The sequence below is a fragment of the Colossoma macropomum genome, unplaced genomic scaffold, assembly GCF_904425465.1.
Source record: "Colossoma macropomum unplaced genomic scaffold, Colossoma_macropomum, whole genome shotgun sequence".
Lineage (NCBI taxonomy): Eukaryota > Metazoa > Chordata > Actinopteri > Characiformes > Serrasalmidae > Colossoma > Colossoma macropomum.
In genome coordinates, this window is record NW_023494785.1 from 1,120,265 (window position 1) to 1,148,074 (window position 27,810).

Genomic DNA, 27,810 nt, shown 5'->3' on the forward strand with positions numbered 1-27,810 from the left:
CTGTCACTGCAGCACCTTTTAAGGTGGAACGGAAAAGTCGAACGAGAAGGAGCAAATTATTTTATTTGTTTACAGTTGTTTCTAATCATTGTTTATTGAGACCCAAATTCTGTGAGCAGAGTTTCTCACCCATATGAAAAAAAATCCAAATGTGTTTATCAAATATGTTTTTGCAAAGTATGAAAATGGCCAAAAATGTATGTGTTAAATATATTTTTAAATGAATGTATTTGTACTACTTATGTTTTTTTCTTTCAGTTGTATGTAGCTTTGACAAAGTGAACCCATATAACTTTATATACCCATGAGCTGAATGGACAGCACTGACTTCTGTGACCTGCACTGTACACATACACTTAAAAATAAATGTGTTTTAAAATATATTTGGTTGATATGGCAAAATATGCTGAAATACATTTTAGTGTTTGGAATGCTTTTCAGCATCGACTGCAGTGTCTTTGAAGTGTATTTCAAATGTGAACTGATAGCCAGATAACTAATGTTAGCTATTGTGCAAGGAAACGTTATCAGCATCGATGATAAGTGATAGTCCTCTCAGCCAATCAGCGCTGGCGCTGGATGTACATCGAATGAAATTTTCCCTCCTTTTTAATTTAGTTTAACACAGTAATGTAGAGCTCCAGTGAAAATACAATGATAAACACGACAAACAAATTCCTCAAATTATAACTATGACAAATTCTTCACCCAATAAAACAGACAGGTTTGAAACCACAGGCTGCTGAAACAGAACTGGATCCTAATAGAAAACAGCATAAAAGATATATAATAAACTTGAGCATTTTTTCTTTACAGACACATTATTATGACTGTTTTGAAATTCTAAACTCACCTACATGGTTGCCTTGAATGGATAATATGGAAATCAGATGTTGCCATTATTGTATTGATAGAATTTCATTTTTTTATATATTGCAATGACAAAATAACATACATATTGCTTATTGTTATTATTATTATTATTATTATTATTGTTATTATTATTATTATTATTAGTAGTAGTAGTAGTAGTATAGAACTCAGAACCATTAGCTAACGGTGTTTCCACAGCTAGTGTTACAGAGGAGGCACAATAATACATCACACATCATCTGCATCAGTTTTCCAGTTTTGTTAAGATGTAATATAAAAAGCACTGGCCCAAGGATGGAGCCCTGTGGAACCCCATTAGCAGTTTCTGAAGATTGAGATTGTTTTCCCTGAGCAACAACACAGTGAGTTTTATTTATAAAACAAATCCAAACCAATTAAATGCCTGATGATCAAAGCCAGTAAAAGGCAAATTCTGTTGAAAATGTTGTTGCTGACACTGTGCTAGATGTACAAAGATCTACACTAATGTACAAAGGATAACAAAAAAAGAAATGAAGGAATTAGTCAATTGGACTGTAAGTGGAAAATGAATACAGTAGAGTCGTTATTGTCTTTATATTCAGGTACAATGAAATTTCATAAGGCATCTTTCCTCTACGCTCTCAGAAATAAAGGTGCTAAACTGTCACTGGGTCAGTTCCCCTCTTGTCACTGGGGTGGAACCCTCAAGGCTCCATCTCAGTACCTTTAGTCAGGGAACATAACTGAACCATAATCCACTGAAATGATATGTTCTAAGCTGTACTGACTCCACACACCCCGTCTCGTCTCCAGGCTTTTATTTTACTGTTCTGTTTAAAACATTCGGTTATGAAAAGGTACAAATACGAACTTTTCACCTGGAAACACTGATTTAAGGTTCACAATCAGACCTTAAAACCACTGTTGGAGCTTTGAAGAAACATTTACACTGTTTGTACCTTGATGAACGCAAAACGTACCTGAACAGAACCTTTATTTCTAACTGTGAAAAGGTCACAAAAAGCATGAATATTAAATTAAATAATAATAAATTACAATGCAGTAATGGCAGCAAACACCTAAAGTGACACTGTGCAAAACTATAAAAAAACCATCCAGGGGACATCCAGAAAATGCTGAGGAAAAAGCCAGTGCAACACCATAGCAACCAGCTGGGAATATGATAGCAACATCATAGTAACACTTTAGCAACCACCTGAGATATGACAGCAACAGCCTAGAAAAACCTTAGCAACCACCAGAGGTACCACAGCTATGACTGAGCAACACTGTAAAATAACTCTGGATACCACAGCAACAGCCTAGCAACACCCTGGCAACCTCCTAAGATCCATAGTAATGGCCTAGCAACACCTCAGTAACCACTTGGGACACAATAGCAACAGCCTAGCAACAGCTTAGCAACCACCTGGGATACTATAGCACATGTTCTAGCAATACCTTGGCAACCACCTGGGATACTGTAGCAATGGTCTAGCAACACCTTAGCAACCACCTGGGATACTATAGCAATGGTCTAGCAATACCTTAGCAACCACCTGGAATAGCATAGCAATGGCCTAATAACACCTTAACTATAGTTATTTATTGTATTTACCCTTTATGTATTTTGTTCTGTAGTTCAGAATTAAGTGTCCGTCTCATTTCCTCTGACCACTTCCACTGAGGACAGTCCATCCTGTGAGGGGTGCATTGTCTCTGAACAGTGAGACGACTTCTACTTCCTCATAGAGCCTTTCACTGAGTACAGCTGGACTACTGTTCATGCCTCGTTCTACATCAGCACCTTTCAAAAGAGATGAGCTGTTAAGCTCTGTTATTTTATATTTATTATACTATTGACGTTACAGTTTAATCATAGACTAGGCCTAATCTGTGTCCGGTAAACTGACTCCTGGTGTGATGTTGAACATGAACCCCACCAATGTTTACATATCAGTGTTACTGTAAGCAAAAGTTAACAACAGTGCGGAAATGAAAACTGCAATATTTAGGCAAAACATGCTTTTCACACCAAAGATCAGTGTTGACAATAAAAACAGTGAGGAGAAACAAAAATTCACACACTCCAGTTTTTGTTGATATCTACTACATACACAATGTGTTTAGACTGTGTATTTATACTTATGATGAAAAAAAGTATGTATTGATAAACACAAACAAAGATAGGTTTAAAAGCTACACTGATAATGGTAAATAGTACTCACACACTACATTTAATATACATATGTGTGAAGTATATTCTACAAGATGTTGGAGTGTGTGTGTGGGAATTTCTGCCCATTCATCCAGAAGAGCATTTGTGAGGTCAGACACTGATGCTGGACGAGAGGGTCTGGCTCACAATCTCCATTCTAGTTCATCCCAAAGGTGTTTGATGGGGTTGAGGTCAGGGCTCTGTGAGGGTCAGTCAAGTTCTTCCACACCAAACTCACCCAGCCAGGCCTTTATGGAGCTGCTTTGGTCACTGGAGCTCAGTCATGCTGGAACAGGAAAGGTTCTTCCCCAAACTGTTCCACAAAGTTGGAAGTGTACAATCGTCCAAAATGTCTTGGTGCTGGAGCATTAAGATTTTCCTTCACTGGAACTAAGGGTTCTAGACCAACCCCTGAAAAACAGCCCCATAGCTTCATCCCTCCTCCACCAAACTCTACAGCTGGCACAGTGCAGTCAGGCAGGTAACGTTCTCCTGGCATTCGCCAAACTCAGACACGTCCATCAGACTGACAGATAGAGAAGCTGATTCGTCACTCCAGAGAATACAGGTCCTCTGCTCCAGAGTCCAGTGGAGGCCCTTCACTCCACTCCATCCAAGGCTTGGCATTGTGCATTCTGATCTTAGGCTTGTGTGCAGCTGTTCAGCCATGGAGACCCATTTCATGAAGCTCTTGACACTCAGTTCTTTTGCTGGTGCTGCTTCCAGAGGCAGTTTGGAGCTCTGTAGTGATGATTCAACAGAGGATAGACTCTGTGCTCTTCAGCACTCGGTGGTCCCTCTCTGTGAGTTTGCGTGGTCTACCACTTCGTGGCTGAGCTGTTGTTACTCCTCGACACTTCCATTTCACAATAATAGCACTTACAGTTATCAGGGCAGATCTAGCAGGGCAGAAATTTCACAGACTGACTTGTGGCAGAGGAGGCATCCTGTGACAGAGCCATGTTTAAAGTCACTAAGCTCATTAGTGCAACTCTCTACTGCCAGTGTTTGTCTATGGAGACTGTAAGACTATGAGCTTAATTTTATCCACCTGTTAGTAATGGGTGTGGCTGAAACACCTGAACTCAATAATTAGGAGTGTCCCAATACTTTGTCCCAATACTTTTGTCTCTAAGCTGTAATTGCCAACAACAGCCTTCTAATGTCATTAATCCGTTTGTTGCCATATGAAGGCTAAATCAGAGAGCTGATACAGAGAGTTTCAGAGAGTTTTACAGTGATCTGGCTGTGTGTTTGTGCTGTATTTCTGGGTTGTGTGTGAATCCATTTTTAATCCTTTGTTATAATATATAGGCTAAAAGCAGAGGTATGCTATAACAGTAGCGAGTAGATTTTGGAGCTGGAGTGCTGGCTAATGGCTGGTCACAGCTTGAAGACGTCATGCTGGGTAGTTGGGGACGGGTCTGAAGAGTGTTCTGATCTGTGTATCACATCTGTAGCTTAAACTATTCTGAAGTGACGAAGGCTATGAGGCAACTATGCAAGTCGCTTTGCTTTGAGGTCAAGGAGTGAATTTGTGATGTTTGTGAGGAGTTAATTTGTTTATATTTTTATTTTGTTTAAATTATAACTTCAAAAGACATCATCGGTGTAACTGTGAAGCGGAACTTTATCACGTAACACAAACAAAGTGTCTGAACACTTGTTCCCTCAGCCAGGACCAGGTGACCATCGAACATCATTTGGAAAATGTCCTGCATCAAAACCCCACTCATCACCACGGCAACACGACAACAGTGTCATTCTCCCAACACCATCCCATAATGAGCTCTCATACCCTGCAGGACACGTTACACCTTTAATCTGCACATCTGTACCAGATACCTCATCACAGAGAGAGAGAGAGAGAGAGAGAGAGAGAGAGAATTTATGAAGCATTTTGCTGAAAGGAATTTGAAGCAGCCAGACAGGATGAGTGAGTGGGCGAGCGAGTGAGAGAGAGGTTCCTCAGTAGGTTGGTGTAATGTAATCGGTCACGCGCTGTAATTCTCTGTTGGTTCTGCGCTGTGTGTGTTCTCTGCTCTCAGCGGAGGGAGTGCGTTTGCGATGGGGGTCTCTCAGTACCGTCTGACCGTGAGTAGAACAGCAGCTCTGTCAGCTCTGATTAACCTCTCTCTCTCTCTCTCTCTCTCTCTCTCTCTCTCTCTCTCTCTCTCTGAGGGCCTGCCTCACTCTAACCTCTCTCACCCTTCTGTGTATGGTGTGTCTCCTTCACGGTGCTGAATGAAGTGTAATCTGCTTACTGTACACACACCTGACATAAACTTCTGACACTACACTACACAATGTCTCTCTCTCTCTCTCTCTCTCTCTCTCTCTCTCTCAGGAAAAGTTTGGCAGAACTCTAATTTACTGTTTCCCTCAAATGTAATGAATCAGACAAGTTTCTTAATTAGCTTTCAGGCTGGTATCTATAAAAATGCACGAAAATACAAATACAAGTCCGTCAAAAAGTATTTCAGTCCATGTTTATAGATGACAGTCATACAGTGTCAGAAACCACATAATCAAGACTATCACAGATAAAACTAAAGAACCAAATTTCACACAGCAAACATGTCTTGGATGATTGACTACATTTGAGGATAGAGGCCAGGAATTGGCTAAATTAGATGTTTTGTCAAACGATTCTTTAATTCTTTTCACTAAAGTTGCATACCTGGTAAACTTGAATTGACATAAAAAGGACTAAAAGTACAAGATACAGAAAAAATTTCAAACGATGCACACCAACATTGTTTTGCTGGATGTCAGAGGTTGGCGGTGTTTTCTCTCGGGGTGGACGTGGGGACGGTGGAGGAGGCTCTCTCACAGTTCTCCATTCTGGCCAAATCTAAGCAACTCAACAGCACTAAGGTGGTTCTAGACATCCAGTCTACTACAGTGTGGCTGAGGGATCGACATAAACAGGTAGGACAACCATGGAGGAGGATTAAACAGGAAAACAGATTAGCTAAGACTAGACATTCTGAAATGAAGCCCCACAAAATTCTGTCTGAACCGACTGTAGCCCATAGAATTCTGTCTGAACCGACTGTAGCCCACAGAATTCTGTCTGAACCGACTGTAGCCCACAAAATTCTGTCTGAACCGACTGTAGCCCACAAAATTCTGTCTGAACCGACTGTAGCCCACAAAATTCTGTCTGAACCGACTGTAGCCCACAAAATTCTGTCTGAACTCGACTGTAGCCCACAAAATTCTGTCTGAACTCGACTGTAGCCCCACAAAATAATGTCTGAACCGACTGTAGCTCACAAAAGTCTGTCTGAACCGACTGTAGCCCACAAAATTCTGTCTGAACTCGACTGTAGCCCACAAAATAATGTCTGAACCGACTGTAGCCCCACAAAATTCTGTCTGAACTCGACTGTAGCCCCACAAAATAATGTCTGAACCGACTGTAGCTCACAAAATCTGTCTGAACTGACTGTAGCCCACAAAATTCTGTCTGAACCGACTGTAGCCCACAAAATTCTGTCTGAACTCGACTGTAGCCCCACAAAATAATGTCTGAACCGACTGTAGCTCACAAAATTCTGTCTGAACCGACTGTAGCCCCACAAAATAATGTCTGAACCGACTGTAGCTCACAAAATTCTGTCTGAACTGACTGTAGCCCACAAAATTCTGTCTGAACCGACTGTAGCCCCACAAAATACTGTCTGAACCGACTGTAGCCCCACAAAATTCTGTCTGAACCGACCGTAGCCCCACAAAATTCTGTCTGAACCGACCGTAGACCCCACAAAATTCTGTCTGAACCGACTGTAGCCCACAAAATTCTGTCTGAACCGACCGTAGCCCCACAAAATTCTGTCTGAACCGACTGTAGCCCCACAAAATTCTGTCTGAACCGACCGTAGCCCCACAAAATTCTGTCTGAACCGACCGTAGCCCCACAAAATTCTGTCTGAACCGACTGTAGCCCCACAAAATTCTGTCTGAACCGACCGTAGCCCCACAAAATTCTGTCTGAACCGACTGTAGCCCCACAAAATTCTGTCTGAACCGACTGTAGCCCACAAAATTCTGTCTGAACCGACTGTAGCCCCACAAAATACTGTCTGAACCGACTGTAGCCCACAAAATACTGTCTGAACCGACTGTAGCCCACAAAATTCTGTCTGAACCGACTGTAGCCCACAAAATTCTGTCTGAACCGACTGTAGCCCCACAAAATTCTGTCTGAACCGACTGTAGCCCACAAAATTCTGTCTGAACCGACTGTAGCCCCACAAAATAATGTCTGAACCGACTGTAGCTCACAAAATTCTGTCTGAACTGACTGTAGCCCACAAAATTCTGTCTGAACCGACTGTAGCTGACAAAATTCTGTCTGAACCGACTGTAGCTCACAAAATTCTGTCTGAACTGACTGTAGCCCACAAAATTCTGTCTGAACCGACTGTAGCCCCACAAAATACTGTCTGAACCGACCGTAGCCCCACAAAATTCTGTCTGAACCGACTGTAGCCCACAAAATTCTGTCTGAACCGACCGTAGCCCCACAAAATTCTGTCTGAACCGACTGTAGCCCCACAAAATTCTGTCTGAACCGACCGTAGCCCCACAAAATTCTGTCTGAACCGACTGTAGCCCCACAAAATTCTGTCTGAACCGACTGTAGCCCACAAAATTCTGTCTGAACCGACTGTAGCCCACAAAATTCTGTCTGAACCGACTGTAGCCCCACAAAATACTGTCTGAACCGACTGTAGCTCACAAAATACTGTCTGAACCGACTGTAGCCCACAAAATACTGTCTGAACCGACTGTAGCCCACAAAATTCTGTCTGAACCGACTGTAGCCCACAAAATACTGTCTGAACCGACTGTAGCCCACAAAATACTGTCTGAACCGACTGTAGCTTTATGAAGAAAGGGTGAAAAAATAAATGTGTTAAAAATAAACACAGTTCACATCAGTCTTGTTTTACTTCTGCAAAATGTTGTGTTTACTGATCTTTATAAACTATATGTTGTGATTCTAATTGATTATCTGTAATCTATTTTCTATCTGTCATCTATTTATTTTAGGTCCTGGAAGAGTTCACTCTGCCATCTCTCCTCCGCTGTGATTCTCTCATTTCTGAGACTCGTTTTTCATCCCTTCTTCTGCTCGTCACGCAGAGCTCCACCCAGAAACACCCCAGCGTCCAGTTCTTCAACTGTGCACCTGCCAGGGTGAGACATTCCATCAGTCAGTCAATCAATTAATCAACCAACCATCTAACCAATCACCCAATCAATCAATCAAGCAATAGGTCCTTTTCACAGTTCTGCATTTTCTCTGCTAGAAGTTCTCGTTGCAGGGTGACGCTGCTCCTGCCAGAGCAATAACAACAACGATGATGAGCAGAGCGTTTACAGCTCACTCAAGTGTTCAAGTTTAGGCAAAAAAACAACCTCATCTCAGTTTCAGTGGTTCATCAGCTGACAATGAGCAGAGGAACATGGGTTTGTGCAGCTAATAAAGGAATAAACTTTCTCATACAGAGTAGAAGAACCTCTGTGTCTGCATTTCAGCGCTGCTGACTATCGTTAAAGCACAAACAGCATGTTAAAGTTGCTGCTTCAGCCGCTTTCAGAGGTAGTTTTCATTTTCTCCCTCTAAAGCTGTCGGTATCTGAGAGAGCGAGAGCTCAGCGGGGAGCAGACGTTCGTTCACTGGAGCCGGTGTTTGTGGACTACGTCTACAGTGGCTCTATGGACCCTGACGAAGTTCACGCTCCCCTTCACATGTGAAGCCCTCGGACATGCACATTCACTGAAAGCAGCGCCAAACAACACTGGAACTATTGAAAGTGAAACAGCTGTACGGCTGAAAGGTTGACACAGTCAGTAACAAACAGCCACGAAACGTTAACATTTCCTGAACTTTTCCGCTTTCCGTAGTTCCAGTCTTACTGCCATTGATTTCTGCTCTGTGAACGTGTAAACAAGGGCTATATTTGTGAAGGGGAGTGGGAATTTGAGGCGGAACTGATTTGAGTGCAACACCGCTATGTGAGCATCTTTAGCTTTTTGCCAACTGGTTACTGTCAGCAAGCTGTTCCAACATCTCCAGCTAACATGGCTAATCTACTGTTTTGGTTATAGTTATTTTCACCTCCATTGATTTCTCTCTCTGTAGCCGCTAACTGACGTTACTGTGCTCTGATAGCTGTGAAAGAATTTTTCCACAAAGCATTTATGTCCTTTATTTAGTCTGGACTCCACATTGTTGTGTGTTTGGTTCTCCAACAGTTCTGGACTCATCCTCGAATTTCAATCTCAGCAACTATGACAAAGATGAAGTGACTCACCTTTCTGTGGTGCTGAAGTGATACGAGCGCCTGTACTTCTGAGATTAGTAACTGGTCTTAAGGCAATAGCGGAACTTGTTCTACCAGCATTTACACACTTCCGTTTCTTGTGACGGGCCTATGAGAAGAGTACACGAACATATATCAGATGGTCTCTATAATTTCTAGTCTAAAACTATTTTTACCCCCCGTTTATGCACTTCTGTTTCCCGTGAAAAGGGCCTATCAAGTCAGTCTCTATAAGCTGCCCATCAAATGTTTGGAAACACATAGCCTTCCTAAATATCTGTACTAATGAACATGTTTTTGTTTGCAATAATTTGACACATTAAACAGAAGGCTATTTAGATCTTGATTAAATGGAAAGGTCACCTCTAAAAGGTGTTATGATGCCAAAGTCTCAGAGCTCCCACGGAAAACAAAACTGTCAAATCATTATTTATACAAAATCAACTCTTCAAACAAAGCAAGATGCTTTGAGTGTTGAATACAGGTAAACAAAGGATCATCACAGAGCTGCTTGTGATAAACCAACCCTGCACAGGGGTTTATTACTGCACTGAAAACATTCAAAAGCAGGCAGACTTTCAGATGTTGAAGCTGATCTTAGTGGTTCTCAGCGGTGTGAAATGAAGCCTGCAGGGCTGAAGGAGGAACCTGCAGACCTTTCAGAGCGTTCTTTACACGCTTCCTACTGCAGGATGGAATTACAGAAGAGGAAACTCTCTCAGATCAGACTGCATCAAAACACAACAGCTGACAGTTAGACACTCACTGTTTACCAGCTACTGCCTCTCACTGCAAGAGCAGCTTAAACACATCACAAAGGAAATACATCAGCTGGTTTCATCAACCAGGGCCACCCATAAGGGGGGGAGGGGAAAGCTGCCACTAGAGGGGGCGCAGGAGTCTGAGTACTGTGTTTAGAAACATTACAGTGGAGCATATACACCGACTGGCCACTTCATAATGACCACCTCCTTGTTTCTATGCTCATTGTCCATTTTATCAGCTCCACTTACTATATAGGTGCACTTTGTAGTTCTACAGTTACAGACTGTAGTCCATCTGTTTCTCTGATACTTTGTTAGCCCCCTTTTACCCTGTTCTTCAGTGGTCAGGACCCCCATGGACCCTCACAGAGCAGGTACTATTTGGGTGGTGGATCATTCTCAGCACTGCAGTAACACTGACGTGGTGGTGGTGTGTTAGTGTGTGTTGTGCTGGTCTGAGTGGATCAGACACAGCAGTGCTGCTGGAGTTTTTAAACACCTCAGTGTCGCTGCTGGACTGAGAATAGTCCACCAACCAAAAACATCCAGCCGACAGCGTCCTGTGGGCAGCGTCCTGTGACCACTGATGAAGGACTAGAGGATGACCAACAAAAACTGTGCAGCAGCAGATGAGCTATCGTCTCTGACTTTACATCTACAAGGTGGACTGACAAGGTAGGAGTGTCTAATAGAGTGGACAGTGAGTGGACACAGTGTTTAAAAACTCCAGCAGCACTGCTGTGTCTGATCCACAGTCCAAGCTCTGGAGCCTGTGTACAAAAAAAAAATTGTGTCTCACTTTGAAGCACTGTATGGATACGTGGTTCAGTTTCCAAAACACAGATAATCAGTGATGTCCACAGCTTTGTTTAGGACACAACAATGTGACTGATTTGGAAACTGATTCAACATAAGCAAACCGGCGCAGGTTTCCATGATTTCGAGCCAATCACAAACACTTACATCATGATTTAGATTTCATATATAAAGCTTTTTATTTATTAAAGAATATATATAAGTCTAAGGTTATGCATGAGTTTGTCAGGAGATTTACTATGAAGACCGGCCGTAAATGATGTTGAGCCTCTAAGGTGATGTCATTTTTAGTGTCATGTTTGTCACTATTTACCTTTACTGCTTTAAAACTGAATCACATGCTTTTAAATCAACAGACAAAGATTTGGATGTTTATCCTAAAGCAACCCCAGAAAAGGTGTAAATGTGTAAATGTATAGCTACTGTTCATGATTTTAACCACCAGGTGTCATTAATGTGCAACCTTTGAGTGCAGAACCCTTTCAGTGCAATTTAAAGGAAAACGTAACTGTTTCATAAAGCTTTGTTTTGCCATGCTGTCATAAGCCAGGTCAGAGTTCAGGGTCAGAACCAAAACAAGAAGTATTAAATACAAAAAGAAAACAAAAACAAGGCCCTCAGAATTGCAGCAGTGTAAGCAAGCAGGACTTCGCAAAGTGTGAGTTTGAGCTCTGAGCTTAAATGCTTAACAAAACAGCGTCTAATCAGAGTCAGGTGCAAGCCTAAGCCTAGACCTCTGTAAACAGTGACCTCTGAAGGTGTGGAGGGGAACTGGTGGCTGCAGATGTGACAGTGGCTCTCATTCGTCAAAGTTTCACACGGTTACATCTGACCGTAAAACGAGCGTAAGCAAATTTCACTGAGAGTTTTGTTATTCATCAGGCTCATCTTTGGCAAACTCACACCTGGTAGGAGAGCGTGAAATTTGAGCGTGATAGTTTAACAGCCTGAAAAATGCTTAACCAAAACTCTTATCGATATCATCTATAACACCAATAAAAAGAAAAATGACAATAGTTTACAAAGTAGATGTACTTATTTTGCATGCACAGTGGAACAAACAAACACTGAAACTGTTCTATGTTCTGTTTAAAGACACATTGCACTGTTCTTTTGTTTATACCACTGACTCCGCCCACAAAATTAACAATGTGAAACACAGCTAGTATCATACGCTCCAATAATTCAACATTTAAAATGATATTTTGGGAAAATAAGCACAATCACATCATTCTGCTTTGTTTATTTCACATTTGGTTCTTTCCAGTGGTCGCAATTACGACACTATGAAGTTTGGTCAGTAAGGGGAGCACTGCACTCACCGCTCCACCTCAAACTTAATATATATATATATATATATATATATATATATATATATATATAATATGGTATAGCACTAAAAAGTCTTTTTCTATTGTTACAAGCTTGACGTCGTAACAATATCAAAACACTTTCTGGTGCTATATAGAATCATCTACAACACATTCTCCATGCAGAGAACCATTTAAGCATCAAATGGTTCTTTAAGTGTTCATGGTTTATTACAGAACCATTTCCTTCACTAAAAAACCCTTGAAACATCTTTTTTACAATATCTTGAACTTTTTTATAATTTCAGTATTATTTTGTTAAACTTTTCTTTAGACATGCCATCAGTTTTGTGTTTGTACCTCATATCTTACTTGGTTAGCACCTGAAACTTAAGGGACTGTAAAAGAAAGCGCTGCTGATATGTGTTGATTTAATGAGGACCCTGCAGTGTTTAAGTCTCAGTGTTTCTTAATTCTGATTTGAATTTTGTTACTAAAAAGTATTTGGGGAAAAAAACAGTCTCCATTATAAAAACAGGGAAAAACAGGAGCGCTATAAAATATATTTGTCACTTAATTGGGTGAGGGAGTGGGAAGTTAGGGCAGCCTTCCAGAAGGCCATACCAAACGCACCTGCCTCACTTTGGGCAGCCCTGACCTACAGACTTTCGGTCAGTTTTCACAAATGTTTTTGTGTGTAAGCAAACAAACAAACACACCGTGTGCTGTTTTAGTGATTTTCTTAGTAACACTTTATTTTAACTTTGCTTTTTGATGACTACTAACTTATCAGCAAGCAGTGAATAATGATAGGAAACATCATTTAAAAGAAAGTTTAGAAATGTAGTATAAATGCATGAATGTGCTGTATTAATAATGTCCTGTGTAAGATAGTAATGTTAGTAATGCCACTGTATCGGCACCTTTCTACAGTTAAAAGGTTAAAAGTTATTCAATTGTAATCTTTCCAGTTAAAAGCATTCTTGAAATGTCTTTCTGTGAAATCTTAATCAAGAAATATTAACAGTTAATAATGACCTCAATTCACAAACGTGCTAGTAAATGTTGATATATGGTCACATTTCTGTTACAAAGCTGTACATATGACCTGTACAGCCTGATGGTCAAAGGAGGAGCTTATAAATGTTTACAAAGTACTTCACAAAAGTGTCACAATGATGAAATACATTTCGCTGTTGTCGGGACAAAACATCGTATCTCTATTTTTGGCTTTTTTCAGTTTTTGACATAATTTGAAAATGCCTGTTGCTCTTAACATTGTGTGTAAATTTCATGATGAATGGACTAAAAAATGATCAAAAAGGACTTGCAAAGACGTCTGGTTCCATTGACTTACATTAAAAGTAAAGTATTTCTTTCCTTCTCCTGTAAAGTTACCATTTTGGAGGTACGAGGTTTTGTTCCAACAACAGCGATTTAAAAGATCTTTACTAATGAGTTTGCGAGACCAAAGCTGCAGTGGAACATACTCATACTTAAATGCTGACAAACGATTTAGAAACATGTTTAAAGAACTCTTACATTTACTAATAACTAACTAAATAACTAATTTAGAGAATATCTTATTAACGTGTCACAAACACATTTATATCATATTTCTAAGCTTGCTTAAAAATTATGTTTCTATTTACTATGCATTTATAAAGTGCCTGGTAATAGATAATAAACAGTTAATAAGCAGATGAAGAGCTAGTGTTTATCTGAGTGTTTATAGTGTGAACTGAAGGTGAGTAACGTAGAGAAACTGAATCACTCTGTGTTTCTGACACTGACGAGTGTCCATGACTGTCCATCACAGTGTCCATGCTGGAGTTACACATCAGCAGCTACAGCATTAACTGACCAATAGGAGGCAGTCTAGCACACATTTCAGACCTGTTACTCACACACGCCACTCCCTCCATCCTTCTGACCTCACACTCTCTCTCTCTCTCTCTCTCTCTCTCTGTGTGTGTGTGTGTGTGTGTGTGTGTGTGTAGGCGGAGCTCATTAGAGATGAAATACGGCGTGTGGTGTCGGATTACACACAGAGAGAAAAAAGGTACTGAACCAACCTGTCCGTCAAAACCTGACACAGGGGCGATCGACAATGCTCACATGAGAGAGAGGGAGAGACAGAGAGAATGAGACAGAGAGAGTGAGAGAGGAGTTAACTCATGAAAAAGTGGACAAACCAGTTCTACCTGTCTCTACATAACTTAAGAAGGTGTGACAGAGAGAGAGAGAGAGAGAGAGAGAGAGAGAGAGAGAGAGAGAGAGAGAGGGAATCAGTCTGGGGGAGTTTTTATTTCTCTGGACCACCTGAGTGGACAGGTACACTTACAAGGACGTGGGAAGCAGAACGAGGTACAGTTCATAAATCTTTATACAGCGTTTGACCTTTAAATGGCTTCTATACTTTTATATAGTTTGCGTGTCTTTATGTGGTTTGTTTAACTTTATACACAGTACACATTTTCTAGAGTTTATATAGTTTATAGATCTTTATACAGCGTATATCCTTTATACAGTTTGTCTACCTGTATGTACTGTATCACTTTATATTAGTTTATATACTTAATATAGTTTATACAACACTGGACTGTACAAATAATAATTTATACACTTTGTATCAGCTTATACACGTTATACATGAATCAGGGTACAGTGTTTATATACATATTTCAGTTTATTTACTTCATATATGTCAGTTTATATACTACGTGTCAGTTTATACACTTCATACATGTCAGTTTATATTTTTTATGTGTCAGTTTATACACATCATATATTTCAGTTTATACACTGTATGTCAGTTTATACACTTCTTATGTGTCAGTTTATACACTTCTTATGTGTCAGTTTATACACTTTATATATGTCAGTTTATATACTTTATATATGTCAGTTTATACACTTTATATATGTCAGTTTATATACTTTATATATGTCAGTTTATACACTTTATATATGTCAGTTTATATACTTTATATATGTCAGTTTATACACTTCTTATGTGTCAGTATATACACTTTATATGTCAGTTTATATACTTTATATATGTCAGTTTATACACTTTATATATGTCAGTTTATACACTTTATATATGTCAGTTTATATACTTTATATATGTCAGTTTATACACTTCTTATGTGTCAGTTTATACACTTTATATGTCAGTTTATATACTTTATATATGTCAGTTTATATACTTTATATATGTCAGTTTATACACTTCTTATGTGTCAGTTTATACACTTTATATGTCAGTTTATATACTTTATATATGTCAGTTTATACACTTCTTATGTGTCAGTTTATACACTTTATATGTGTCAGTTTATAAACTTTATTTTTACACTATACTTTATTGCGTATAAAGATCAGGCGGCTTTAAAAACTATTTATTTTGTACAAAATGCACTCAGAGAATAAGGATCTCACAGTCTGTTAAGCTGCTAATATGCATTTTTTATGCATTCTAATCTGATTTATGAGCTCCGAGTCTGAAATGGAGCTCTCAACATTCACCAAACACTGATGTGACTGAGATAAGAACAGCAATACAAGACAAGCAGAGCGGCAGAGATAAGAATTTAGATGAGAATTAATTTAGAAAACCATTTAATTTCAGAACCTCTTCATTAAATTAAAGTAAATTAGTTAATTTTTCATTGTTCATGGGCTGCATTAGTCTGTAGTCTGTGTTCTACACCACATGAGCTGGAAATGTGAGCTGCCTTCAGCTGCTCAGCACAGTTTTCTCCCAGTAACAGCTCCAACCCGCTGGACTATTTACAGACAGAAAGCGTACTAAACAGTGAACAGCCAGTATTTTCAACTGGACTCTCTCTTCTGCTGAAGAGCCAGTGTGTTTACACAGCTAGCCTGCTAGCTAAGCTAAGTAATGTTAGCTTCACCTAATGAGTCACAAACACAGCCTGCCAGGTCACATTGGACAAGGAAACTGCCTAGATTTAACCACAGGAACCATTTCTAGAGATCTACAAACACAAATATGTTAAATATTTTATACAAATATACCAATCTAAACAGTAAATAACTGACATCTATAAACCCCTCCGGCAGAAACAGCCGCTCCGTCGGCCATGTTTATCAAACTGAAGTGTGGCTTTATACACTTTATATATGCATCAGTTTACAGACTTTATATACATCTCACTTTATACACTTTATATATGCATCAGTTTACAGACTTTATATACATCTCACTTTATACACTTTATATATGCATCAGTTTACAGACTTTATATACGTCTCACTTTATACACTTTATATATGCATCAGTTTACAGACTTTATATACGTCTCACTTTATACACTTTATATATGCATCAGTTTACAGACTTTATATACGTCTCACTTTATACACTTTATATATGCATCAGTTTACAGACTTTATATACGTCTCACTTTATACACTTTATATATGTATCAGTTTACAGACTTTATATACGTCTCACTTTATGCACTTTATGTATCAGTTTACAGCCTTTATATACGTCTCACTTTATGCACTTTATATATGTATCAGTTTACAGACTTTATATACGTCTCACTTTATGCACTTTATGTATCAGTTTACAGCCTTTATATACGTCTCACTTTATACACTTTATATATGTATCAGTTTACAGCCTTTATATACGTCTCACTTTATGCACTTTATGTATCAGTTTACAGCCTTTATATACGTCTCACTTTATACACTTTATATATGTATCAGTTTACAGACTTTATATACGTCTCACTTTATGCACTTTATATATGTATCAGTTTACAGCCTTTATATACATCTCACTTTATACACTTTATATATGTATCAGTTTACAGCCTTTATATACGTCTCACTTTATACACTTTATATATGTATCAGTTTACAGACTTTATATACGTCTCACTTTATGCACTTTATGTATCAGTTTACAGCCTTTATATACGTCTCACTTTATACACTTTATATATGTATCAGTTTACAGACTTTATATACGTCTCACTTTATGCACTTTATATATGTATCAGTTTACAGCCTTTATATACGTCTCACTTTATACACTTTATATATGTATCAGTTTACTGCCTTTATATACGTTTCACTTTATACACTTTATATATGTATCAGTTTACAGACTTTATATGTGTATCAGTTTACCGCCTTTATATATGTATCATTTTACACACTTTATATACATGTCACTTAATACACTTTATATATGCATCAGTTTACAGACTTTATATACGTCTCACTTTATACACTTTATGTATGCATCAGTTTACAGACTTTATATACGTCTCACTTTATACACTTTATGTATGCATCAGTTTACAGACTTTATATACGTCTCACTTTATACACTTTATATATGTATCAGTTTACAGACTTTATATACGTCTCACTTTATGCACTTTATGTATCAGTTTACAGCCTTTATATACGTCTCACTTTATGCACTTTATATATGTATCAGTTTACAGCCTTTATATACGTCTCACTTTATACACTTTATATATGTATCAGTTTACTGCCTTTATATACGTTTCACTTAATACACTTTATATATATATCAGTTTACAGACTTTTTATACATGTCGCTTTACACACTTTATATATGCATTAGTTTACATATATACGTGTTTATATACGTGTCACTTTATACACTTTATGTATGTGTCAGTTTACAGACTTTTTATATGTTTTGCTTTATACACTATATATATGCATCAGTTTACAGATTTTATATACGTGTGGCTTTATACACTTTATGTAAGTGCCAGTTTACAGACTTTTATATGTGTTGCTTTGTACACTTTATATATGTTTTAGTCTACAAACTTTATATACATCTCACTTTATACACTTCACGTATATCATTTCACAGATTTATATACGTCTCACTTTATACACCATGTATCAGTTTACAGACTTTATACAGTTGATACACTTTACACAGTTCATGTCTTTATACAGGTTATAGACTTTGTATCAGCTTATACAGTTAATGAATGTTATAAGTTCATACAATAAGGGCATGTTGGTTTATACACTTCATACATGTGTCGCTTTACACACTTTATATATTTTATAATCTTATGTATCTTTATATAGTTTATATTAGTTTACACACTGTGTGTCAGCTTATACAGTTTCTGCACATTGAGTTTCTACACTTTATACAAATATCAGTTTATTCACTTTATATGTGTGAGTTTATACACTCTACACAGCTGATCTTCCTTTATAGAGTCTACACTGTTTCAGATCGCTGTGTTTACAGTCTGCAATTTAGCTTTATAAGTGTGTGTGTTAGTGTTACAGTGATGGTGTGTGTGTGTGTGTGTGTGTGTCTGTGTGTGTGTGTGTGTGTGTCTGTGTGTATGTGTGTGTGCATGTGTGTGTGTGTGCGTGTGTGTGTGTGTGTGTGTGTGCGTGTGTGTGTTTGTGTGTGTGTGTGTGCGTGTGTGTGTGTGTTTGTGCGTGTCTGTGTGTGTGTTTGTGTGTGTGTCTGTGTCTGTGTGTGTGTGTCTGTGTCTGTGTGTGTGTGTGTGTGTCTGTGTCTGTGTGTGTGTGTGTGTGTGTGTGTGTGTGTGTGTGTGTGTGAGTCTCTGAGTGACTGAGTGTGCTGTTGTCTGTTGTGTTGTGTGTAACGGTGTGTGTTGTGGTGACGGTTGACTCATGGTGGTGTTTATGTGTATCAGCTCTCTGACTGACAGCACTGTGGGAGCTTATTCAGCATCTACACTGGATAAGAACACACTGTACAGATTACAGCTGACTACTGATGACCTCACACAGCGGGGGGGATACTGAACACTGTGTGTGTGTGTGTGTCAGGGCTGGTCTGGTTGGTGTGACTCCTGCTGTTTTGGGAGTGGCCCATTATTATCAGTGCTTTATATCCTATTTATATACTTACATATTATGAATGAGAAATAATGGCGCCACATTAGAAGAGGAAACACTGGATATTCTACACCCATAATAAACAGGCTCACTCACTGATACTGGACAAACTGTTTATCATGAGAATTTAATATCACAGGACTAACAAAATAGACTAGAATCAGTTATAAACTACGAGTTACATCCGGGTTTTTTCCTGAGTTTGTCCCCCTTTGCTGCAGTAACAGCCTTAACTCTTCGGGGAAGGCTTTACCCTAGGTGTTGGAACATTGCTGTGAGGTCTTGATTGCATCCACAAAAGCAGTTAGATGAGTTAATATTTCAGGTCAGTTCAGTCGCTCTGTATGAAGTTAACCTTGTCTAGATCACTGTAATAGTACCAGCACGCTTCCCTCAAAGCATTCTCTTCCAGTTTTTATATCATCCAGCAATAATATACCATTAGAAAGCTTGAAATCATAGTATTAACAATTGTCTCATTTGCAAATGAGCTAGCAAATCTGTAGATCCTCACCTTCAAAGCCTCGCCGCTCTCCAAAGAGACACCATAATCCAAAACATGAGGTCTGATATCACAGCAAGAGTCAGAGATCAGTTTAGAGATCTGAGTCAGGAGGAAATAAACTCCTCCATTCTAGACTCTGTTACTCTGAGTCAGTAACTCATACAGGTATAAAACTTTGAGAGTGTTTCCTTTCAAATGAGGCTGAGATCATGACTGTAGCCCAAAGTATGTGTGAACAGCGCCCCCTTTACTTTGGGTATGCCGTTTTAGGCAAAAATGGGGCAGCAGTTAACAGATTAGACTCAATATTGAAGATGTGATTAGAAAGCTCTAAATATTCATAACTAAAAACCTATTTAGAGCACAGCCCTGATTTTTATGGGGTAAACATAAGAGGGAGTGTTAGTGAGGTCAGGTACTGATGTTGGATGATTAGGTCTGGATCACAAACATCACACCAACTCATCCTAAAGGTGCTAGGAGCTCATTCACTCAGGCATGTGCACAGAGAGACCCCTGGAGGGCTTGGGCTCCAACCCTTTTGCCCTCAGACTGTACAAGTGCCCTCTTCAGCATGCATTATGATGATGTTTTATATGGTCATTCTTTCGTTTCAGTGAGGCTCAGATCAGCCTCGCCTCTGCAGTAGTTATGTGAGCTTTGTCACTCTTTGGCGCCCCCTCTGGTGCAGTACCAACCAACCGTAGAAATTTCACCTCAGTATCTCTGACCTGTCACAGATACACTCATCACCACAGCGCTGGACATTCTGCTGATTCAGCGCTGACAACAATAAGGAGCTCTAAAAGCTCCCTAAACTAAGTTTCTGTTATTGAAAAGAAGAGTGAGATTTTGGAATGGGATGACCAACAAGCAAATAGGTGTGACGGACAGGTGTACTTTTGGCCACATCACATCTGTTTATAGATACAGATATTGATAAAGTACACCTGACCATCACACCTATATAAGCTTGTTGGACTTGGCCTTTGCAGCTATAACAACCTCCAAACCTCTGGGAAGCTTCTACAAGATGTTGGAGTGTCTGTGTGAATCTGTGTCCATTCAGTCTAAAGAGCATTTGTGAGGTCAGACACTGATGTTGGACGAGAGGGCCTGGCTCACAATCTCCGTTCTAGTTCATCCCAAAGGTGTTCAGTAGGGTTGAGGTCAGGGCTCTGTGAGGGCCAGTGGAGTTCCTCCACACCAGACTGGTCACTCCATGTCTTTAAGGAGCTGCTTTGTGCTCAGGGGCTCAGTCATGCTGGGACAGGAAAGGCTCTTCCCCAAACTGCTGACACAAAGCTGGAAGCAGATAACTGTGTAAAATGTCTTTGTGCTGCAGCATCAACATCACCCTTCACTGGAACTGAGAGCCCAAACCCTGAGAAACAGCCCAGCCCCTCATCCCTCCTCCACCACACTGTACTGTTGGCTCTGCATCCCAGTAGGTAACGTTCTCCTGACATCCACCAAACCCAGATTCATCATCAGACTGACAGATAGAGAAGCTGATTCATCACTCCAGAGAACACGTTTCTACTGATCCAGAGTCCAGCGGCGGCGCTTTACACCCCTCCAGCCGACACTTGGCATTGAGCATAGTGATCTTAGGCTTGTGTGCAGCTGCTCAGCCATGGAGACCCATTTCATGAAGCTCCTGATGTGCAGGTCTTGTGCTGATGTTGCTTCCAGAGGCAGTTTGGAACTCTGTAGTGAGTGATACAACAGAGGATAGACCATTTTTATGGTCTCTGCACTTGAGCACTCAGCGGCCCCATTCAGTTAGTTCGCATGGTCTGTCGCTTTGTAGCTGAGCTGTTGTTGCTCCTAAATGCTTGAAATTAACAAGGCAGAAATTTCAGTAACTGATCTGTTGGCAAAGATAGCATCCCATGACTGTGCCATGGTTAAAGTCACTGAGTTCCTCAGTATGATTCATTCTACTGCCAGTGTTTGTCTATGGAGACTGCATGGCTGTATGTTAGCAATCAGTGTGACTAAAACACCTGAACTCAGTAATTAGGAGGGGTGTCCACATACTTTTGGCCCTATAGTGTGTATTACAGTGTCACTCTTTATATGAATGCACTGTAAATATGCAGGTTGGCCTTTTTCCCATTATGCCCTTCCTCCCAAAATTATCTGTGCATGGGCCTGCCTGTATTGGGCCTGGTGACCAAAGGCTTATGTGCGGTCAGTGCTTTTCTATTGAGATTATACAAGCTGTATCAACAATGGGTGGCCTTAAGTAGCTAAAGGCAGTTAGGAGGGCTGTAACAGTGAGCATGTGGTTCTCAGGGTCAGTGAGTGTTTTCTGTGCTCTAACTCACCTTCATCATCATCAGCTCTAAAGATCTTCATCAGCTGAGTCAGCTATGAGTCTGAGACTGTGAAGGGCTCATGTGATTTAACAACTACACTCAAACAGAGGCACTGTTAATGTAGACAAGATTAAAATCAATTTCATATGTAATTTAATATAATTAATGTAACAGATAATTTGGTGACACTTCCTGTGAATCCTGGAGTTCATAACTGCTTATAAATACAAACATTACCTTGTAATGCCTGGCATAAACATGTATAATTTCTCATAAGTAGCTATGATTACATGGATAACACATTATAAAGCAATCTTTATGGAGCTTCATTGAGTCATATGTACTCTTACTTTATAAAGTCTTGTGTACTGTTTAGCACATTATAAATGTATTTAAAGTGCATTATGGGAAGTGTTACTGATCATTTTAGAATATTCAAGTTAACTGGTTGTATGTGAGTGAATTAATAATGAGTGTCTTACATTCAGTGTGCTGACATGGTCATATTACTGATCTCTGTGACTGACTGTGTTTGTGTATCAGGTTGTCTCAGACGGGCAGTATGGATTATCAGGAGATTCCCAGCCCCCCCAGAGCGCAAGCACCATTCTCTCCCCCACCATACGTTACAGGTCAGTTACAGTTCAGTGTCTACTATGAATTATTCAGTAACTACTGTGAATTATTCAGCATCTGTTATGGATTATTTAATATCTACTATGAATTATTCAGTATCTACTAAGGATTATTTAGTATCTACTATGAATTATTCAGTATCTACTAAGAATTATTCAGTATCTACTATGAATTACTCAGTATCTACTAAGGATTATTCAGTATCTACTATGAATTATCCAGTATCTACTATACATTTTTCCGTAACTACTATGAATTCCTATATTATGCTGAAGATCATTCAGTGTCGACTCGAGCCTCACACTGTTGAACTGTGTCAACTGTGTAAATTGTGGAACATCTTCAGGGTAACAGGGAATCTCATTGTTCTAATCAGCCACCGCCACGCTAGAGAATGGACAAACAGACTGGTTCCACTTTGGTGATGGAGTAAGACAAGGCTGCCCACTGTCACCACACCTGTTTACCCAGTACACAGAACATAGAATGAGAGAAGCAGGACTGAAAGATAGTGATCAAGGATTCAGGATTGGTGGAAGAAACTCAGGAAAATCAGGAAGATCTGAATGCTCTTAGAAGGAAAGTTAAGGAATAGAGTGGAAAGATGGAACTTCAGGTCAACATGAAGATGTTGATGGTGAAGGTGTGGAAGTGTTGGGCGTTTTTTTGCTTATTTGGATCATTTATTAACAAAAGATCCAACAGTCAAGAAATACGACACAGATCAGCAGAACAAGGATGAAGGAGCTTGAAAAGATCTTCGAATGTAACGATGAGTCTCTACAAACAAAGATCAGCATTGTCCAGGCTGTGGTCTCCTCTGTGGTTCTTCATGGATGCAAAAGCTGTGGGATAGGATGAATCTTGATGCCTCTGAACTTTGGTGTGTGTGAAGACTTGTGAAGCACCATGGACAGACAGTCTCATCTCTCAGTCGAAGCCCAGATAACCAGCCTGAGGCTCTTATTTTGTTAATATTATGAAAAGAACCAGTTTATTGGAATACACAGTTATCGAACTGTGAGGACAACCAGCAATAAGATAGATGTACCGTCTTAAAAAAGATGGTACTTCAAGGGTTCTTTAGTTAAGACAGTGGTTCTACATAGAACCATGAACACTGAGGATCATTTGCATGCTTAAATTGTTCGTTGCATGATGCGATGGTTATTTAGATTGATTTAGTTAAATGATTGGAGAATGTGATGTATATGGATCTATGTAGAACCTTTTTGAAAATGGTTCTACATAGCTCCAAAATGGGTTCTGCTATTATATACAAGCTTGATATCGTAACTATAGCAGAACGCTTTTGGTGCTACATAGAACCAAATAGAACACTGTGCCCTGCATCCATCCCCCGGGCCCCGATGATAGCCGCGAGAGCCAGTGGGAGGGCGGGGCCCGAACCCCAAACATTGCCAAGGAATGCGAGTGACGGTGGGAGGAGGAGGCAGCCCAGGCCCCAGTTCCTGTTCCGCAGCGAGGCCACTAGACTACACCTTATGTCTGACCCAGGCGGTGGAGTTCAGGACTCGTGTCCCACCTTCATGCCTCTAATGGCCATCATCATTGTCCCATCTCTGGCAGCTGCCCTCCTCCTCCCACTGTCACTTGTGTGCCGTTTGGGCCCCGCCCTCCCGCCGGCTCTCATGGCTGTCATCAGGGCCCGGGGGACAGACGCAGGACACAAACATATTCTCCATTTAAGCATGCAAATGGTTCTTTGAGTGTTCATGGTTCTGTACAGAACCATTGTCTTTACTAAAGAACCTTCGAAGAGCCATCTTTTTCAAGAGTGTAGACAATCAGAGGAATCATGAACAAAGCGTTAAAAAGGAATGGAAGTGTGGACCCACACAGACCTTTAGAGTTGAAGGAGTTTTGAACTGGTCCAGATTTAGAGCAGATTTACTAAATGCAGGGAATGAATAGGGAAGGAGATTTAGTCTGGAATGTTATTTGGCTCAGTGTGTATTACATAATGAGGCATGTTTGAGGTGGAATTTGAGCCCAACCCTGCTGCACCCGCCCCTGGTCCAGCCAGTCCAGGTCTACAGGAGTGTCTAAATACAGCAGGCAGGGCATGGGTGAGGGCTGGTACTGAGCTATGCTGGAGGCCTGGACACTCCTACAGCAGGGTTTATGAATCAGAGGCAGTGCATGACACAGTCTACGTGAGCAAAAGTGTTCGCAGTCAGCACATGGTGGCTTTCTGTGTTTGAAAGCAGTCTCAGATGGAGTATCTGTGGGTAATCACCTGTTTAATTAGAGTGGATAGGAATGAGACTCAGTTTATATCACAATACCTACATTTAGAGTCAGTTATTCACAAGATTGATGGAGTTTTTATGGTGTAATTAGGTTCATAAATATACGCCATTTAACATTGCTAACCAGCTAAGTTTGCATTATGCTCTGTACCACTAGCTACTGTAGCACAGCTGGGATTTTGCATACAATATTTTCTCCATTACACTATAATTATGTTATATTATGGCACAATAGAAAGCAAGACAATATGTAGCCTTGGGATATATCAGTAAATATGAACAACATGTTTTGGTAGCTGGAATACAACCAAAACATGGACTTGATCTGAGGACTGGATTGTGACAGGGTTATTGGAGTGTGGAGTGCGAGGTTTACTCTTGAGGGAAAGATAACATCCAGCCTGAAAAGTGTGGGTTTAACCCCTTAAAATCCCAGTCTTATTCCACACTAAGGCTTATTATTCAGTAACTACAGGGGCTTTCATTGCAAACTGGCTGAGCAGGTCTTAGATTATGGAAGTGTGTATGCAGGCTGGTGGGCCCAGGCCATTTAAGGGGTTTACTGAATAAGAAGCCTTAGTATGTAATAACTCTGGGGTTTTAAGGGGTTAAATGATGCACCAGTTCTCATTACCATTTACATAAACTGGAAATTCTCACAATTAGAATCTGTAGAGTTTAGATTTCTGTTCAGCTGAGTGAGATTTATACACTGTACAGCTGGGATGTTTATAATGCAGAGTTGGGATTTCTATACTTCTTTAATTTCTGCACTTTAGTGTTGGGATTTGTGAACTGTAAGGTTGGAGTTGTGTTTTCCAGACTGTAGAGTTGTGATTGACAGTTCAGTGGCAGTTTAGATTTCGACAGTGTACAGTTGGGAATTCTGCACTGTGGAGTTGGGATCTCTGCACTGTGGAGTTGGGAATTCTACACTGTGGAGTTAGGAATTCTGCACTGTGGAGTTGGGATTGCTGTGCTGTGGAGTTGGGAAATCTGCAATATGGAGTTGGGAATTCCACACTGTACCATGGAGATTTATTCACTGAAGAGTTGGGATTTTAGGCTTGTGGAATTGGGATATCTGCTCTGTGCAGTTGGGATTTCTGCACTGTGGAATTTAGAATTCTGCACTATGGATCTGGGAATTCCTTACTGTACCATAGAGATTTCTTCACTGACAAGTTGGGATTATGGGCCTGTGGAGTTGGAATTTCTGCACTGGCTTGGCTTTCCTTCATTGTAGAGCTGTAATTGCTGCACTGTACAGTTAGAATGGGATTCTGCTGTGATTTGGAATTTTTTCACTGTAGACTTTGGATTTTTGCCCTGAGTTAGAATTTCTTGACTATACAGCTGAGATTTCTGCACTGGGAGTTGGAATTTTAGTGCTGTAGCACTGGAATTTCTTTGCTAAGGAGTTATGCTTCCTGAGCTTTAGAGCTAGAATTTCTGCACTGTACAGTTGGGATTTCGACACTGTGAGGTTGGGTTCCACAATCAGTGGTGCCTGTAGCTGTGTTCAAAATGGGCTGTGGTTACTATTCCCTACACTGGAGAACCAGGAACAGCTGCCATGTCTGAAACTCTCCCCTAATCACTGCACCTGCACTCGGAAATCCGGATCACTTTATCAAGCACTATTACAGGGAACAGAACATGTGGTGGTAGTAAACGATTTGGGACACTAACGTTATACGGGTTTGCTCATTACTTACAGAAACCACAGTGCATTATGGGTATCCCCTATCTGATAGGGTACATCAGTTCTACACTACTTATTGTGGTGCACTGTGGGATTGTTAGACTACACTGGATATTCCCTGCTTTATTTTCAGATACTACTACAAAACGGTGGACTTTCAGAACAGTGTGAAGAATTAACCTGAAAAACTGAGTATTTTTGAAGGTGGCTGGTGTTTTTACCTTCACCCTTCCAGATGATTTTAGAGAGCCTACAGGATGACAATTCACTCTCTCTCTCCCTCTCTCTCTCTCTCCCTCTCTCTCTCTCTCTCTCCCTCTCTCTCTCTCTCTCCCTCTCCCCCTCTCTTTAGCGAATGGAGTGCCGAATGGGGAGTCTGATAAGGCGTTCTTGAGGGCGCAGCAGGAGGTGGTGAGTTTCACTCGCTTTGCTTGCTCAGCCTGAACTAATTACACAACCCATGAATCCAGTTTGCTGGCAGCTCACACCTTTAGCTCACATTTAAAACTGATTCCATTTTACATTCACTAACTAAACCTCTCTCTCTCTCTCTCTCTCTCTCTGTCTCTCTCTCTGTCTCACTCTCTTTCTCAGTTTAATAGTGCTTTACTCACATGAATGCACGAATATTACAAGTGACGTAAATAGGAGAGTAAGCAGAAAAAGAACAACAGAAAATAAGCCTATTGTTATCTCTCTCTCTCTCTCTCTCTCTCTCTCTCTCTCTCTCTGTAGGACCTGCTGAATCACTGCTTTGATGACATAGAGATGTTTATGGGGAAGCTGCAGCAGATAGCTGAAGCTCAGAGCATTCTGGAGCAGAGAAACAAGAAGAAGAAGAAAAGTCGCAAGAAAAGCACAGAAGGTATGACAGAAAGAAAGAAAGAGAGACAGACAGAGAGAGAGAGAGAGAGAGAGAGAGAGAGATGACTGGTCTGCCCACAAATCACAAATGTGTTCTTTCATAGCGACCAGGAGCTTTTATGTAGTGTTGTGAATGTTTTACTAACAGTCCCATTCAACCTAATGAGAAACTGTAGAACAGACTCAGTTTATATCACAATACCTACATTTAGAGTCAGTTATTCATTCAGCCTAATGAGAAACTGTAGAACAGACTCAGTTTATATCACAATACCTACATT

At 40.1% G+C, this 27,810-nt stretch overlaps 1 protein-coding gene across 1 annotated transcript in view; it reads left to right on the forward strand.

Moving 5' to 3' along the window:
* The first annotated feature begins 4,963 nt into the window (after positions 1-4,963).
* Positions 4,964-27,810, forward strand: part of eps8l1b (eps8 like 1b) — a 39,887-nt gene continuing 17,040 nt past the window's right edge. Inside the window, exons 1-7 of the mRNA XM_036580933.1 lie at positions 4,964-5,167; positions 5,849-6,004; positions 8,135-8,281; positions 14,302-14,668; positions 22,595-22,683; positions 27,018-27,076; positions 27,401-27,530. Of these exons, the coding sequence (XP_036436826.1) occupies positions 22,614-22,683; positions 27,018-27,076; positions 27,401-27,530 (259 nt within the window). The 5' untranslated portion in view covers positions 4,964-5,167; positions 5,849-6,004; positions 8,135-8,281; positions 14,302-14,668; positions 22,595-22,613. The remainder of the gene's footprint in view (positions 5,168-5,848; positions 6,005-8,134; positions 8,282-14,301; positions 14,669-22,594; positions 22,684-27,017; positions 27,077-27,400; positions 27,531-27,810) is intronic.